Consider the following 16188-nt stretch of genomic DNA (forward strand, 5'->3'; position numbering starts at 1 on the left):
TCTAAAATAGTTATAAAGAAAATGCTTTTTAAAAATCATTCAGGGGAAATCTTGAAAGTCCATGGAGAGAATACAGTGAACTGTTCTTGAGATATTTCACTCACAATCTTAACAGGCAGTTTAACATGGTGAAATCTTCAAAGTGAAAATGATGTACGGATCACCTAAACACTACTATATCCCTCGCTTTGCGCTGAACACACAGCAAGGCATAAAAACAATTTTGATTCATGTTCACCTCATGAGTAATGAATGACAACTGGAAAGTGAAGCACCATACACAATGATAGACACTACAAGGACAAACTGTGAATGAAAAACCATCAAACTGCTAATAAATTAGCAACAAGTTCACAGTTTGCCTGATGACACAGGTGTCCTGGCACACCTACACGATGTGGAGGAGAGGGAAAGTGAGAGATGGTGTGTTGTTTGAGGTAGATAACCTGTCGGTCCATAACCGAACCCAAATCACTGTGGAAAACTTGACAGCAGACAGTCCAACAGTATTTGAAAAAACAAAGCGGCCGTTGTCCCATTATATAATTAAATAATATTAAATGACAATGTACTTAGTAGGTGCACCCTTTAACTTTGCAACTCTATGCCCTGGAGTTTATCAATTTCTGTATATGATGGAAGTATAGGTCAACATTCCATATAACATCATCGTTTTGTTTTGCAATGATTTGCAAGACAGCAATAGGGACGTGGTTCTTTTGTGAACATATATATGTGTAGATATATATTATTAGCATAACAGGTATCCGAATAATACAGTAGGCTAGTAGGAGGTGGAGTACAGGGAGTTGAAAATCTGGAATCGTCTCAGAATCGTCTCAGCCAGTGTCTTTGCTGTATGCATGATTCCGTTTGTAATTAACACAGTACAGCTCACTTGCAACACAGTTTATTTACATAAAGGCAGCCTTCTTAACATATAACAATCATATACAATCAGGCCTCATTATTTGAAAAATAATATATGTCAGTTTTCATGATTAACTTGATTTGGTTTGAGCCAAAGTTACAGTTAGTTACACTTACACCACAGAATATTAGCTTTACATTGGAGGAAAACCTGTACACACCTACCATACAAACAGTGAACAAATCATCAAAACTGGACTCAAAAACACCACCAAACAAAAATCACCAAAATAGAAAAAACAAACTTCCCAAACTGCAACAATATCCTCTAAAACCGAAAAAAATGCTATGTAATTGAAAACTGAAATGGGAAAGAAAACTCATTTATCAGCTACAAATATCACTTGAGAAAGGTTGCAGTCATAGAAACCCGAAACGGCATAAATATTGTCAAAGATGGTGGTGTGGAGAGAAGAACAGGCTTTGGCCAATATGTTTTTCATAACAATGAGTCTAATCTTGAAAATGGATGATTTCTTCAGTCCCGGTGAGTGCCGGTTTAGACAGTTTCCACTGTACTTCTCAGTGGCAGACTTTTTGCCTGTTTGTTGATTTGCTCACTGTTTGTATGGCAGGCCTCCTGAAGAGGAGGTGAAAAGATACTTGATGTTACCTCAAAACCACAAGCAGAACTTGTGAATTGTCAGACCACGTCTCTAAAATTGGGCTAATCTGGGACGTGCAGATGATACATTACTTTTCAGTATGTTCTTGTAGGTACTGACAGAGATTCTAACTTGATCAAACATGTTAAAATATGCATAATCTGAAAATATATTTCTTGACTTGCATCTCATCAGCACCATGTTAATCACTGCTCCTGTTTTAAATTATAACACATATTTCACAGAGTTTTGAATTAAAAAAATCATGAGTTCAAACTCCACCATGGGGAATGGTGGAAGCAACAACACTATTTGTGCAAGTTGACACATCAGGATCTGTAAAATATTAATTACCTCCCTTACACACAAAAACATCAGTGATTTCCTTTCACTCTCCAGGATATCAACAACTCCCTACAAGTTGTGAGGGCTCATCAATTTCCTCACATCCTGAAAGACACCATAAACCTCTGTCAAAACCCCTCACACATTCAAGGGCACATCAACTTCCTAACAAAGCCAAGGGAACATCAACCCTCTCCCTCTCATAAGGGCACTATCATCTTCCTGACGTCCTCAAGGAAACATAATCTCAAGTACACTGGGCACCATCTACTCTTTCACGCCTTCCAGGGCACATCAACTCCCTCCCAAACCCATGGGTACTTTCAAATCCCTCTCCCTCTCATAAGAGATCGATCATCTCCCTTGGGAACATAATCACATGTAAACAGGGCACCATACACTCCCCTCAAGGGCACATCAACTCCCTCCAAGGGAACTTTCAACTCTCTCTCATGAGGGCACTATCATCTCCCTGACTTCCTCAGGGAACATAATCTCCAGTTCACAGAGCACCATCTACTCTTTCACGCCTTCCAGGGCACATCAACTCCCTTCCAAACCCATGGGTACTTTCAAATCCCTCTCACTCATGAGGGCCCTGTGAACTCTCTGACCCCAGGTACTATCAACTCATGCAAAGCTTCATGAGCAACCTCAACCTTCTTACACTCACCAGAACTCAACCAACTCTCTTGCACCTATAATGGCATAATCAACTCACTTATGTCATCAAGTGCTCATCAACTCTCCCACCCACTAGGGCATGTCAACTCCTCATCACCCAGCCCAATCAACTCATCAACACTAATTTGTTTTCATTGACAATATTGATACGTAGCACAGTATTTTTATTATTTGCTGATGTCTTCTCTTATGTTACAGCACACTCTTATTTCACTTATTACAAATAATTAATAACAATGTAGCCTTGTATACCACCCTGAAGTTTTATCCATAAACTCACAGCATCCATGCTTATTCTGAACCAACAAATCCATTTAACTTCAAATATTACATCCATATCAAACACAATGAGAGAGTTTGAATGAATTTTTTTTCTGATGATAAGAATGGTTGCCAGGTAAGGATTCCCATTATGTGGACCTGTATCCAGGACTTTGCCAAGACAATAAAAGTTCTAACAATAACCATTCTCAGCAGTCTTGTATCTTGAATAAAACATTGTCCCTCTCATTTCTGAAGCATAACAAATTACTGATAAAAAAACAAAAGTAGTATGTACAAACAGAACGTAAATCCTTTCATGACATGATGTAGAAGAGTGGGTACCTTTGATCCAGACCATCTTGGAACAGGACATCTGCAGACATATAGATAGATATAGTGATACACCTGAACCAGTGAATATATACAGGCATTCCTTAGACCTTTGATCAAGGATCAAAGTGGAAATGTCAGAACAGCCAAACAAGACGTGTGTCTTCAATCAACGACACTTCTTAGTACATACTTCACCGTGTAAGCAAACGCTGCGAAACCAATTATCACAAATATATTTGTCAAAGCTGTCCCAAAGAATCCCTGATTTTGTCCATTAAGTACAGTGTTTGGGTTTCCATTGAGCAAGCCACTGCGGCCATTCCTGGATCCGCCATCAATGTTCCCACTGGAATCTGTGGAGCGCTGCATTTCTTCTTCCCTGCGACGAATCTCAGCCCGGATGTTCTGTCAGAATTGATGAGAAGAAAATTAGACATGGCTGATCAAGTCAGCATCAAGATCCTGACACATCTGACTGAAACATGTATGACTAAGATCATAACACAGATGTTTTATTACATGCAGAGTTCAGATCCTAACATAACTCTGTAATACTATGTGCAAAATACTGATGCCAATACTACTGTGTAATACTATAAGCAGAATTCAGATCCTAACACAACTGTGTAGTACTACATGCAGAATTTGGATCCTAATATGACTGTGTGATAAGAGTCTAATATATAGTTCTTTGATCTTGACACATCAAAATAACACACACTGGACTCAGATTTTATCAGAAGTCATCCAAGCCAGAACTTGTTACAAGCCAGATGCACCGGATTAGTATATATATATATATGTATGTATATGGAAGGATATCATCGTAAGGTTTTACAGTTCTGCTCCAGAAAAGAGCACTTCCACCAAATTCAGTCTATAGCATAACCTGTTGTGAATGCAAAACATAGTTTATTCAGAAATTTAAAGCTACCAAAAGGCACTAGCATACCATGAGACGTATCTATGTGCCAAGTTTGTTGAAGAAATAGTGAATGATTTGAAAGTTCTGCTGCGGAAAAGAGCACATCTATGGATCATGATGAACATGTGTGCCAAGTTTGACAACGTTAAAGTTTGTAAGATCTGCTCAGGAAAGGATGACATCCTGATAGTCACAGCCTAAGTCAAGTTTCCATGGAAACATCAAAAAATAAAATTCATATCTTGATCTAACCACCTAAAGGCACAACTAAGGATCATGCTTGACATATGAACCAAGATTGATGAAGCTGGCATTTATCGTTTGGAAGATACGCTTCGGACAAAATGACATCCTCATTGTCACAGCCTTGGTCATCGTGAAAACAGTAAAAAGTAAAATTCAAATCTGGGTCTAACCCCAAAAGGCACATCTATGGATCATGGTTGACATGTTGTGAGGATAATAATGAATTCAGGAATCAGAACCTAAGATTACTGAATAATGTTAGACTCAGATCCTACCCCAACTTACTCATGCATATAGGACAATGGAATGACTTCGTTATTCTGACAAGCGTTAAATCACAACAGTCACAGTTTAAGCATTGGCTTGTCATGAAAACATCCACATTCACACATGCGTACAATCCGTAAATCCCATTTCTGGTGCCCCAAACTGTGATTTTGCTGTAATATTGCTAAAAGCGACATAAAACCTCACTCACTCATAACAGTGACACACCCAAAAAGGGATGAAACAAAAATACAAACTGTCATACCATGGTTACTTACAGTTGGCTCGTCAACTTACCTCTGCAACATCTGGGAACAACTCACAGAAGATCTTGTCACCCAGGTTAAACGTGCCACTTTGAGCAGCCAGCTGACGTTTCTGAAGATATAACAAACATATTTAACCTAGACTAATAGCTTCTGGCCAGTTTGGCAAAACATATTTTACCTTTTTTGTAAAGGCACCAGTACACCACCAGATCTGTCTATGTGGTAAGTTTAGTGAAGAAATAGTAAACGGTTTTGAAGTTCTACTCTGGAAAAGACAAATCTACACGGACACACAGACCGAGTGCATTTTAATACCCCCACAAAAAACGCGTTGCGGGGGATAATTATAACTCCCACTTTTAGGAACTGGGCCCAACTCGCCCATAAGCATTATTCATAAAAAGGAGACTGTGTGACCCTCACATCAATGTTCAGGAAATGGGCCCTACTCGCCCGTAAGTATTATTCATAAAAAGGAGACTGAGTGATCCTCACATCAATGTTCAGTCAGCTCAGTCAGACAAGAACTTGGCAGTCAATACTTACTCTGCCAACAATGTCTATATACTGAAGAATTTTGGTGGTACTCACGGTGTAGTCCGAGGTCTCGATACTACCCAGTGTAGGGCTCTTCTCCAACTGAAATAAACAATATTCTCAGTGATTAAAAAAAACCACAACTGCATTATTTGTCTAGTTTTGGTTCCAGTTTCATAATAATTTTCAAAATCTTGAAAACATCTGATTTTAACATGTTCAAGCAAAACTAAACAATGACCCCTTATATGACACAAATGCATTAATATCTTCAATTCATATTGAGTTTGGCTCATGGCCATTTCATTTCCACTTGTTAAAGATGATTAAACTCCACAGCCTTAATCACTGGGTTTTATGTGGTACAACAGTGCAAATTTGTTTTTCTCCTAAAAGCACCTGTTACAGGCAGAAGTTAGCAACTGGCTTCTCAACAGGAAAACTGGTGCACCCCTTCCTTTATAAGAAAATTACAAAGAAAATCAAAAATTTTTTTATCACTTGACATAGTTTTACTATGAGACTGTGACAATGTCCTTGGACACTATATTTATACTTCAACAATACAATAATTATTATAACCATAGATTAAAGATGACTAAACTACAATTTAAACATAGTTTAAAGTGCCTAAAGTGGACAGCAAAGATGTCAAATACACCACAGTTAACTTGCAGTCTTGTCTACCAAGCACCTACTACAAATTTGAGCAAGTTGCAAATGTACCTCCCCAAGCTCGTAAATAAATAAAGATTCTGAGTCACAAGGAGTGAGTGAGTATTGTTTTATGTCCCTGTTATATATTCCAGCAATATTGCGGCAGGGGACTGGTCACAAGTGGAACAACATGCTGATGGATAAAATCAGTGAGCCCATTTCTGCCGTTCACTGGAATCATATTGCTGGGATGATGCCAAAAGTGAGGTAACCCCAAACTACACTCACTCACTGCGACAAGAGGTTTGTTACAAGTATGTTCTTTATAAAGGTAGTTTACTATGTAACAGTGCTGCAACAAATATACTATGTGGTCATTATGATATATATCACGAACAATGGGTAAATAAAATTAATAATTATTCACAAATATAATATTGAAGATAGGTGACAGATGCACAATATGGAGCCCCCATGTTGACTGTTAATTTGTCATAGTAATAACTAGTGATCTGACATGGTATGTAGTACACTAATGGTTTTAGTCCACGGTACCATATGCAGCCTTTGCTAACTAACATGACTTGCACTAGACTTGTAAGGCTAGTACATATTCCATTCTTGCATATGTCACTTTTCAAAGGGCTCAAGTAAAACATGCTCAGATAAAAATTGTAAATATCATTCATATTCGGTTCTAGTGAAGATGAATACAGATTGTGTTCCTGAAGGGCTACGCTTCGATACACCAAATATGTGAGTGTATCGTAACAGCCCTACTGTGTAATTATTATAATCATTATTATTATTATCATTATTATTATTACTATTATTATTATTATTATTATTATTATTATAAGTGTTCTTGTATAGCGCACAAATCAAACTGCAAGGCAATTTCTCTAGGCGCTAGGTATTTTCCCTCGATCACCGGATGTCAATCTCAACAGCATATCGTATTTCAATCTCAACTCCCTGGGGAGTATACAACTCTTGCTGCCACTAGGCGCACCGAGTTTATTGTGGCTCTCTCATCCTAACGAGGTACCCATTTGACAGCTGGGTGGACCGGGACACATAGTCACAGCAATTTGTCCAAGTTTACTGCACGTTGCTGTACCCGCAACTAGGTGTATGCACATGTTCATGTGGCCACCATCTGGTCATATACCAACGGATTCGTGGGTTCTTTTAAGTGCACAGGATTGTGTACTGTACAATGTGTAATGTGACTATTCGTGCTGCATCAGCTTTATTTACCATGAAGCTAAGCAGCCCTGTGAGTATTGTGGACACAGACCACGCTGGATTCCATGTGTCAGGATGGAAGTCACTGATGGAGAGACACAATCTGCAACACAAACAGATTGATCATTACATTATCAACAACACACCTGGTCAGACATTTTGTTTTTAGTTTACACTTCTTTGTTGAAAAAACCTGGTTGGAAGGGGAAATACAAAAGATGTGTCACACCTATATTTCCCTGAAAATGTGATTGTTGTGAGAGGTGACTATTGGGCGGGAAGACTTGCTGACCCGATTAATACATGTCACTGTATCCCAACAGCAATAATCGATGTTCATAATGTCAGTCTCTAGATTTTTCTAGTCCTTATTTATTTATAAAGTGCTGTCAAACTGCTTGAATTTTGCCAAATGCTGTCTTACACAACAAACAGTTTCCTCAGTACAAAACAATTATATACAGAGTGTGCCTATTTCATTTTGGTTAATTCATAGAATTAAACAGGGCACAATTTGACAACACTCCACATAAGAAGAGATGTTATAAGCCCAAAGAAATAAAATGAGGGCAAACAAGAAGCATATTCAGAACTGTGCGTCTGCGCTACTGACTCCCATGAGCCATTGCTTTGGACCTGAACAGACGCATGCACTTGGTTACATTAAACCATTCGTGACCAACTTGTGTTATTCCGTGACAAGTTGAAAAGCTTCTTGTCTTCTTCTTGGAGGGCGAGTGGTGACGAATGACATGAAACATGGTCACTATCTTGGTTGGTTTGGCGAAGCAGCTGTGAGGATGGTTCACAAACGCTTGCAGGTGCTCAAACGGGCACAGGGGTTGAGGCTCGAGTGCAAGTGTTCTGAACATGCCTCAGAATCTAAATGCAATGTCGCATTGTACGTTTGGGGCTGCAAAGGGAAATAACTCCGCAAGAAGAACTATAGTTCCCTGCATATGCATACAGAGTTGGGTGAGTGAGTGAGTGAGTGAGTTTAGTTTTACGCCGCACTCAGCAATATTATAGCTATATGGCGGCGGTCTGTAAATAATCGAGTCTGGACCAGACAATCCAGTGATCAACAACATGAGCATCGATCTGTGCAATTGGGAACCGATGACATGAGTCAACCAAGTCAGCGAGTCTGACCACCCGATCCCGTTAGTCGCCTCTTACGACAAGCTGAGTCGCCTTTTATGGCAAGCATGGGTTGCTGAAAGCCTATTCTACCCCGGGACCTTCACGGGTCACAGAGTTGGGAGAGATAAAAGGCAATCACAGATATACATACCTTGTGTTACACTTGAATCTGCCGTTAGGTGTAATCATGTAGATGCTAGGGGGCTTGAAGGGAAATTCTCGTGGAAAGATGAGTTTACCATGATATAAGCCACCTGAAACAATATGTCATTGTCCAACTCTGTATACAAGTGACAGAGGGGAATAACACAGCTTGTTTCTCTTGAATCGAAATTTGAACTTTTTTCATCAGAGGACAAATTTGCTGTTACATTTGCCATGCAAGTTGCACTTAAAGATGTTTTAATTATTTATTCCTTCTGGCGTGCAGTTCTTGCACTCTATGGGACTTTCAATGCACATTATTTTGAGAAATTACCTTCATATGGAGAATTCTCCGGCCCTTGTACTACATAATGCCTGGAAAAGATAGATAGATAGATAGAGAGATATAATATTTATATAGCGCACATATATCCAAGGCCCTGGTATTTTTCTGTCGATCACTGGATGTCAATCTCAACAGCACATTGTATTTTAATCTCAACTCCCTGGGGAGTATACAACTCTTGCTGCCACTGGGTGCTCTCTCATCCTAATGAGGTACCCAACTGACAGCTGGGTGGACTGGGACACTTTGTCCAAGTTTACTGCACGTTGCTGCACCCGCAATTAGGTGTATGCACATGTTCATGTGGCCACCATCTGGTCATATACCAACGGATTCGTGGGTTCTTTTAAGTGCACTGGGTTGTGTAATGTACACTAGGGGTTGTGACAACACCGAAAGAGTCTGCACACAAAGTTGACTCCAAGGTTTTTACACCTTGTCACGGGTGGGCTCAATCCCGAAACCTCAACCTTCCTGGATCACTAGCTTGGTGCCGTAGCCAGCTTGCCCACCATGCCCTCAAAAGATAAAGAATGACGATGCCTCATTCTGGAACTTGTATCATCATCTGATTCATTAGCCTAACAGTATCCTAACACTCTGAATATATATTCCGATAGCTACAAGAAACATACAAATTGACAAAGACTCCCTGTGCTACAGAGGTGAATTGATGAAAATATTCACTTACTTCATTTGTCATTACAGTAAGAATGCTATGGGCTGTGTGGATTGGATAATAATTAATATGGTTCAGACACACCAGGCAAACTGTAGCTAATTGTGCATCAAAGAGAAAATTACCAGTCTTCCTATAAGCAAGCACAGTGAGAAAAAGGTGGCAACATACTTCCCTCGCTTTGGTTCAAAAATGTTTTTAATACTTGTATCACAGTAAAATATCACCCTAAACAATGATAGAAACTCATTTCCTCTCGGGGTTGTACTCTAAGATTTGCATTCCCATATTTAATAATTATGTAAAATATAATTCATTCAACATTTTAAGCACAAATTGTTCACCTCCACTACCCCTGCCAGCTTCCAGTTCAATATTTGAAAAACCCTTCGAGGAAACGGGTGTCTACCTTTGATGGTGGTGATAATTTAGTTTGATATTAAAACTATTTTTCAAAATAAGCGAGGGAAGCACGTTGCCAACCTTTGCTTGCTGGCACAATATAGAAAGACTGGGAATTTTTCTCTCTATTGCACAGCTCTATTTGCGCTGCAGTTTGCCTGTGGACACACACACAATATATTTAAAACAAAACAAAATGACATGATGTTCTAACCTGGCCTGTTATGCATACACCTTCCATAAACTCTACAAAAGACAACCTATACCAACAATCATAACATCAGTTTTCAAATTGGTAACTTATGTGCGACACACAGTTGTGGTTGTGCTTCTTGGACACACAGGAGCAATTATACCCCACAAACAACAACAGGTAAAATCAGCAAGAATCATTACAAAAGGCAATATTTTACCATTCTAACATATTTGTTGGCAGTGGAACAGCCTTCACATAGGGTACTGGATCCTTCATGATCCTCATGTAATCCTGCTTAAGACGCGCAGTGGCAGTGGTGTTGACTCTCTTGCCACTCGACATCTGCAGGCAAAATAAAAATAAATAAACAACAAGAGTCATCAGAAGATGACACATACCCCCGGCCCCCACATGTTTGAAAGGACAAGTCATCTGACACTTACTTTTTGTTTTTTTAGACTAAGTTTGAATTGTTTCCATGGAATTCATGAAAAATATAAATGCCATATATCTGTAATCAGCAAAAGTCACCATTTCAAGATCTGTCTCATATCTGCCAAGATCTGTTAAAAGATATGAAATGGTTTTCAAGTTCTGCTCTGGAAACGAAGCCCATCCCTCCATTTTGAAACCTGTCCATGGAAACCAAGAAAATAAGAAATCACAAAAACCTGTAAATACCAAAAGGCACCACTTTAGGTTCTGATTGATATATCTACCAAGTTTTTGCAGAAAAATATTGAACGGTTTTTGAGTTCTGCTCCGGAAACAAAGCCCATGCCTCCATTTTGAGAATAAGTCCGAAACGTTCCATGGAAACCGAGAAAATAAGAAATCACAAAAACCTGTATATACCAAAAGGCACCACTTTAGGTTCTGATTGATATATCTACCAAATTTTGCAGAAAAACATTGAATGGTTTTTAAGTTCTGCTCTGGAATCGAAACTCACCCCACCAAAATGTTCCATGGAAAAACAAAAAAAATAAAAATGCCAAAAATCGGAAAAAAAGCAACAGGCACAACCATCGGTTCAGATTATTATATCTATCAATTTTGGTTTTCAGTTATGCTCCGGAAACAAAATGATTACGGACGGACAGACAGGCGGAGAGATGGACAGACAGATGAGCCGTCAACTATATCCACACGCATAACATGACGGGGGAAATACAAAGGCTGTGTTGCATATCAATTTCAAAGGCTGTCTCATGAACTTTTTCATCAGATGCTTAAATACTCTCAGACATGAATAAGCACATGATTTCAAAAATACAGCAGCATTTTGTTATTATTATCATAATCATAAAATCCTATAATTATACAAAATACAAGAATAACCAGTTCCACGACATTCTGAAGAAGCCAAGTGCTGAGTGTCTCTTCTCTCTGTATCTGACTGGTCCACAAACAAAATTGATATCACTCCGTTTTATTTGTCTGTATGAAAGTACTAATGAAAGCAGGATATTCTCAGAATAAATGTGCTGTTTGGGGGTTTAACTATAGCTCTGCATTGATCCTCTCTCAGCAAATACAACAGCCTGAACCAATACCTTACAGCCCTTGTTGTGCTGGAGTTGGATCCAAATTGCATCACAAGATCAGAGGGTATTGTTCTCTCACCAATATGTCAACATACACTTTTTCATTACAGTTAGCATGTATAAAAAATGTGGTGACTATATACTTATTTACCATGTTCACAAAAGAACCACTGAGCTTTAACAAATAATAAGTGTTTGTTCACTAGTGAGCATGCACAGTATCTGTCATTTACTTTAAACTTCAAACCTTGAAACTAGATAAAACTAGATGGGTATTCCTAAAATTACAAACTAGTAAAACAGGTAACCAAGACATACCCCAACAAACATCATAAATAAAGATTGATTAAGATTTCTATTGACCTTAAGCAAGGGTGTTAAGGGCGTTTTATCAGGGAGAGGACATAAAGGTCGACTGTAGAGTCAAGGAAACTACAAGAACACAATTAAGGCTAAAGAAAGAAGAGACATGCAAAATCGGTAAACATGGTGAAGTGCTCAAAACTTCTCAAGTTCGAGTCAAAATTATGTTCTGGCTGTTTGGAAATAACCTAAATAGGTATTCATATCAAAACAGTGATAATGCAGGGAAATTGTTACTGCCATCATACATATGGCACCGCTAAGTGCCATCGTACATATGGCACCGCTAAGATTGAAATGGCATGGACAAATTCTTATGCTTAATGCTTAATGACAAATGCTTATCTGTGTGCCTTTATGGCACACTTGATTTGTTTGCAAAAGTGCATTAAAGAATGTTTTTACCCTTATTATCTTTCATGGCTTTAAGTGACATTGTGAACAATGGCTAGTGATAACTTGTACAGGTCACACAGCCAACTAATCATCAATGTCTTTTCAAAGTCTGAGGTCAGTGAATACAACAAAAATACATGCCTATCATTGTTGTTTTACTCTTGATATACTACTGAATGTTACAACTATATCATTTACATACACTTAATGTAATTGTTTGAAAAGCATTTTAAAAGACCATGAATTTATGGCACACATAAAAATGAAATGGTACACTTAAGTTATCATGACAGTGTCCGTAGACACACTTACAAATAACTTAATTTTGATTCTTGTAATGGTTATCGAAAATCAAAACAAAGGAGTCAGAGTCAATTTTTGATGAACTGAACTGAATCTCTGCAGCCTTAATATTATGCAACATATGATTTCATTTCAAAGATGTGAAAATTGTCCTTCAAATCATTACATCCATACATGAGAATATCATTAAAGATGTTAAACTGGACACAATGATGGAAAACATTTATAAGTGAATACCCACAAAATTACTGTTTTCTGATGGAGTGTCTCAATGTGGGTAAACTGAAAAGATGAACTTGACAAACATTCATCACGTTTTCAACCAACATCATTTCAAAGGCTTGTCTTCTAAATTCATTCATGTCCGCTTAACCAAGGCTACTAAATTGTATCGAGAGCAAGTTCAACTCGTATTATAGTAGGCCTATGACTTCATGCCTGGTGCTCATTGATGAGTTGATTGAGAACCCACATTCTACAATAGTTCTCAAAGCTTCAAATTGGCCTACAAACTGCATCTGATGCTGAATACAACTATCAGAAACTATAAGCAAATCAGACAAGGTAAAAATTTGATCAGCAGTCAGAAACCACTAGAAACTTCTCGGGGCTTGAGTAATAAGTTTTACTTGTGGGCTTGTCTAAGTAAATAGGAATTTCTACGATTCCATGAGGGTTAGCTCCCACGAAGCAGAATTCTAAAAACATTGCCGTGAGCTTGGGGGGCATTACCTTCTAGTTCAACAAAGGCCACTGAATGTGTTTACAGGCACAAGGTGGATAACGAAAGTTAAAGTGGAGAATAAATGAAACAGGTCTAACCTGATATTTCGCATTCCTTGACATAATTTACTAGCACTTGGTGTTACCACTATTAATCACAAGATAAAAACATATTGTACGAAATATCAATATATCAAATATTGCACCAAATATTCACTGTAGGCTATGTCAGCGGTAATAGAACCTTTAAAGGCAAAAGTCATCCTGGTGGACCACTCCCATCTCATACAACATTTATCGATCAAGAGTAGAGCTTAGTATACCATGGTGTTGCATGTTTTCGGGATAATAGCGCAAAAGATGATCATGAACATTATTGTGTATCAGTAGATTATCAAAACTGTAATTCTGTAAATAAATATCACCTCACCCTTTATACTTTTTACCTGGCTACTTCTTGCGTGGTGATGTAAGAAACAAAGGCGAGAGGCATTTGGTGTTTGCCACAGACCGGCAATTACAGCACTTGAGTGTGAGTAGGCAGTGGTTCATGGACGGTACTTTTAAGATTGTCAAAAGGCAGTTCCATCATTTATTGACTATTCATGCTTTTGTGCGGGATGGCAAGGACTTTAAGCTGGTGCCTCTTGTGTTTGATATAATGTCAAGGCGGAGGACATCTGATTATGTCAAGATTTTCAAGAATATCCTAGAGGCTCTTCCGAAGAAACCAATAGTGAAAACAATAATCTTGGATTTTGAGTTGGCTGCCTGGAAAGGTGTACGGAAGTCTCTGCCTGACATTCGTATCCGTGGGTGTTTGTTCCACATGACTCAAACAGTCTGGCGGAAATGTCAAGAACTGGGTCTACAGGTACGTTCATAATAATAATATATTAATTGCATTACAACATTTATCCATTTCATATTCATATTTTTCATGAATAATCATATTCATATGTTTATGTACTATTTCAGGTAGGTTACATAGAGGATGACGACATCCACAAGTTTGTGAGGAAGCTAATGGCGCTCCCATTTCTTCCTGCGGCTGACGTGACAAGGTTATTCAACAGAATATCGGATAGGGTTCCAGCTAATGGGATGTTGCGCCAACTCACTGATTACTTTGAAAGTCAGTGGATCACCCACCCTATGTTCACCCCACGCACCTGGTCCGTCTTCAACATTGCAGTCAGGACAAACAACTTTGTTGAAGGTATACATTTCATTGCAAAATACATACATGTAGACATTATTATAATAAAAACTAAAGAGGAAAGTTACCGATATTCTTGAATAACATAATAATACATTTATAGTAACAACCGTATGTATTTTTCTGTTTAGGCTGGCACAGGCGGATGAATAACAAGTTGAGAGAGCAGTCGCTGGGAGTATACCGCCTCGTCCCAGAGCTATACCAGGAAGCTAAACTCCTTCCCCACCAGACCAATCTCATCCAGGAAGGACCTCTGAAGGCCTATGTACGAAAGACATCATTGGCAAGACAAGATGAGGTTTTCACACCGTGGAACCAGTTCAAGAATGGTGATCTCTCCTTGTCCCAACTCCTGACGAGATGTGTGGCAATTCATGGGCCCATCCATTGAGTTAACAAAACTGTGTCTCAACGGTCCTTTTCAGGACCACCAAACAACCCAAAAGAATGCTTGATAACTTATAATAAACATCAATACATTACAAACAATTAAACAATAAAGTCAACATTATTATAAAGTCAATATAACAATGTTTGATAGATGGTGACGTTTTAGCCCATTAATCAGTAGCTGTTTTCGCCAAACGATTTTGGTGCTGTTCTGCTGTGGTGCCGTTTTAGCTATAACCCCATTTTATCTTAGAGAATGTTAATTGGGAGAATGCTAAACAGTAATTTGGCTTTTGCTAGAAGGACACCAGGGACTACTGCACTTTACCGGGTGCACGTTTTCAGATTAATTACCCCTCCATAAAAATTGGAAAAAGTACCCTGAGTTCCCCCCTGTTATTTCTTCCGTAGATTAACAGAGGTAACACTAAGTGGTTCAACCCTATATATCGTACTTAATTTGTTTGGATGTGTTTAGTTATTGTTGTAATTCCTCTGGTAATTGTTGTGTTAGGTTTTGTTAATAATTTTAGCATAGATCATTTTATAGATGTTAGTTGCGATGGGATAACGGGAACTCATACCCCATAACCCCTAAGGATCGTAAAGGTGCATACCCCTACCCCCAAAACACAAACCCTAACGATCGTAAAGGGAGCCCAAACCACAACCCTAAGGATCGTAAAGGGTGGTGGATGGCTAGTGCTGCGACCGGTAAACTGCATTCTAGCCTTCGTGGATTAATATTTCGTAAGTATTTTTCCTTTCCGTATAAAACCGGCTCTGGGCGATCAAATTTACTTTCAACTGACAAATCTATGCCCACATACCTTTATATTGATGCTGGAGGTACTTTTGAAAATCTTATATCGAAACAAACTGTGTATAATCCAACTCGTATGACATTATTTTTCCACTTCTAAAGAAACAGGAAATGATGACTACTTTATACCAGATCCGCAGTAAATATACAAATTAATTTTTACAAATGTTTCAGAATGCAGATGGAAAAAGACTTTTGTCC

General features: G+C 38.5%; 3 protein-coding genes across 3 annotated transcripts in view; 1 reads left to right on the forward strand and 2 right to left on the reverse strand.

Annotated features, from left to right (window-relative positions):
- LOC137268208 (EF-hand domain-containing protein D2-like) overlaps positions 1-16188 on the reverse strand; it is a 265230-nt gene that overhangs the window by 1161 nt on the left and 247881 nt on the right. The window lies entirely within an intron of this gene.
- Positions 898-16112, reverse strand: LOC137267930 (ubiquitin-conjugating enzyme E2 J2-like). Its single transcript, XM_067802381.1, has 8 exons — positions 15995-16112; positions 10438-10562; positions 8932-8972; positions 8605-8707; positions 7323-7413; positions 5460-5507; positions 4897-4977; positions 898-3566 (listed from the first exon to the last, which is right to left on the reverse strand). Exons 2-8 carry the CDS (start codon positions 10560-10562, stop codon positions 3324-3326), a joined length of 732 nt encoding a protein of 243 aa, XP_067658482.1. The 5' UTR covers positions 15995-16112; the 3' UTR covers positions 898-3323.
- Positions 12575-15165, forward strand: LOC137267617 (uncharacterized). Its single transcript, XM_067802104.1, has 4 exons — positions 12575-12591; positions 14027-14426; positions 14531-14771; positions 14903-15165. The coding sequence occupies exons 1-4, from the start codon at positions 12575-12577 to the stop codon at positions 15163-15165; spliced, it is 921 nt and encodes a 306-aa protein (XP_067658205.1).

Source organism: Haliotis asinina, chromosome 16, assembly GCF_037392515.1.
Source record: "Haliotis asinina isolate JCU_RB_2024 chromosome 16, JCU_Hal_asi_v2, whole genome shotgun sequence".
Lineage (NCBI taxonomy): Eukaryota > Metazoa > Mollusca > Gastropoda > Lepetellida > Haliotidae > Haliotis > Haliotis asinina.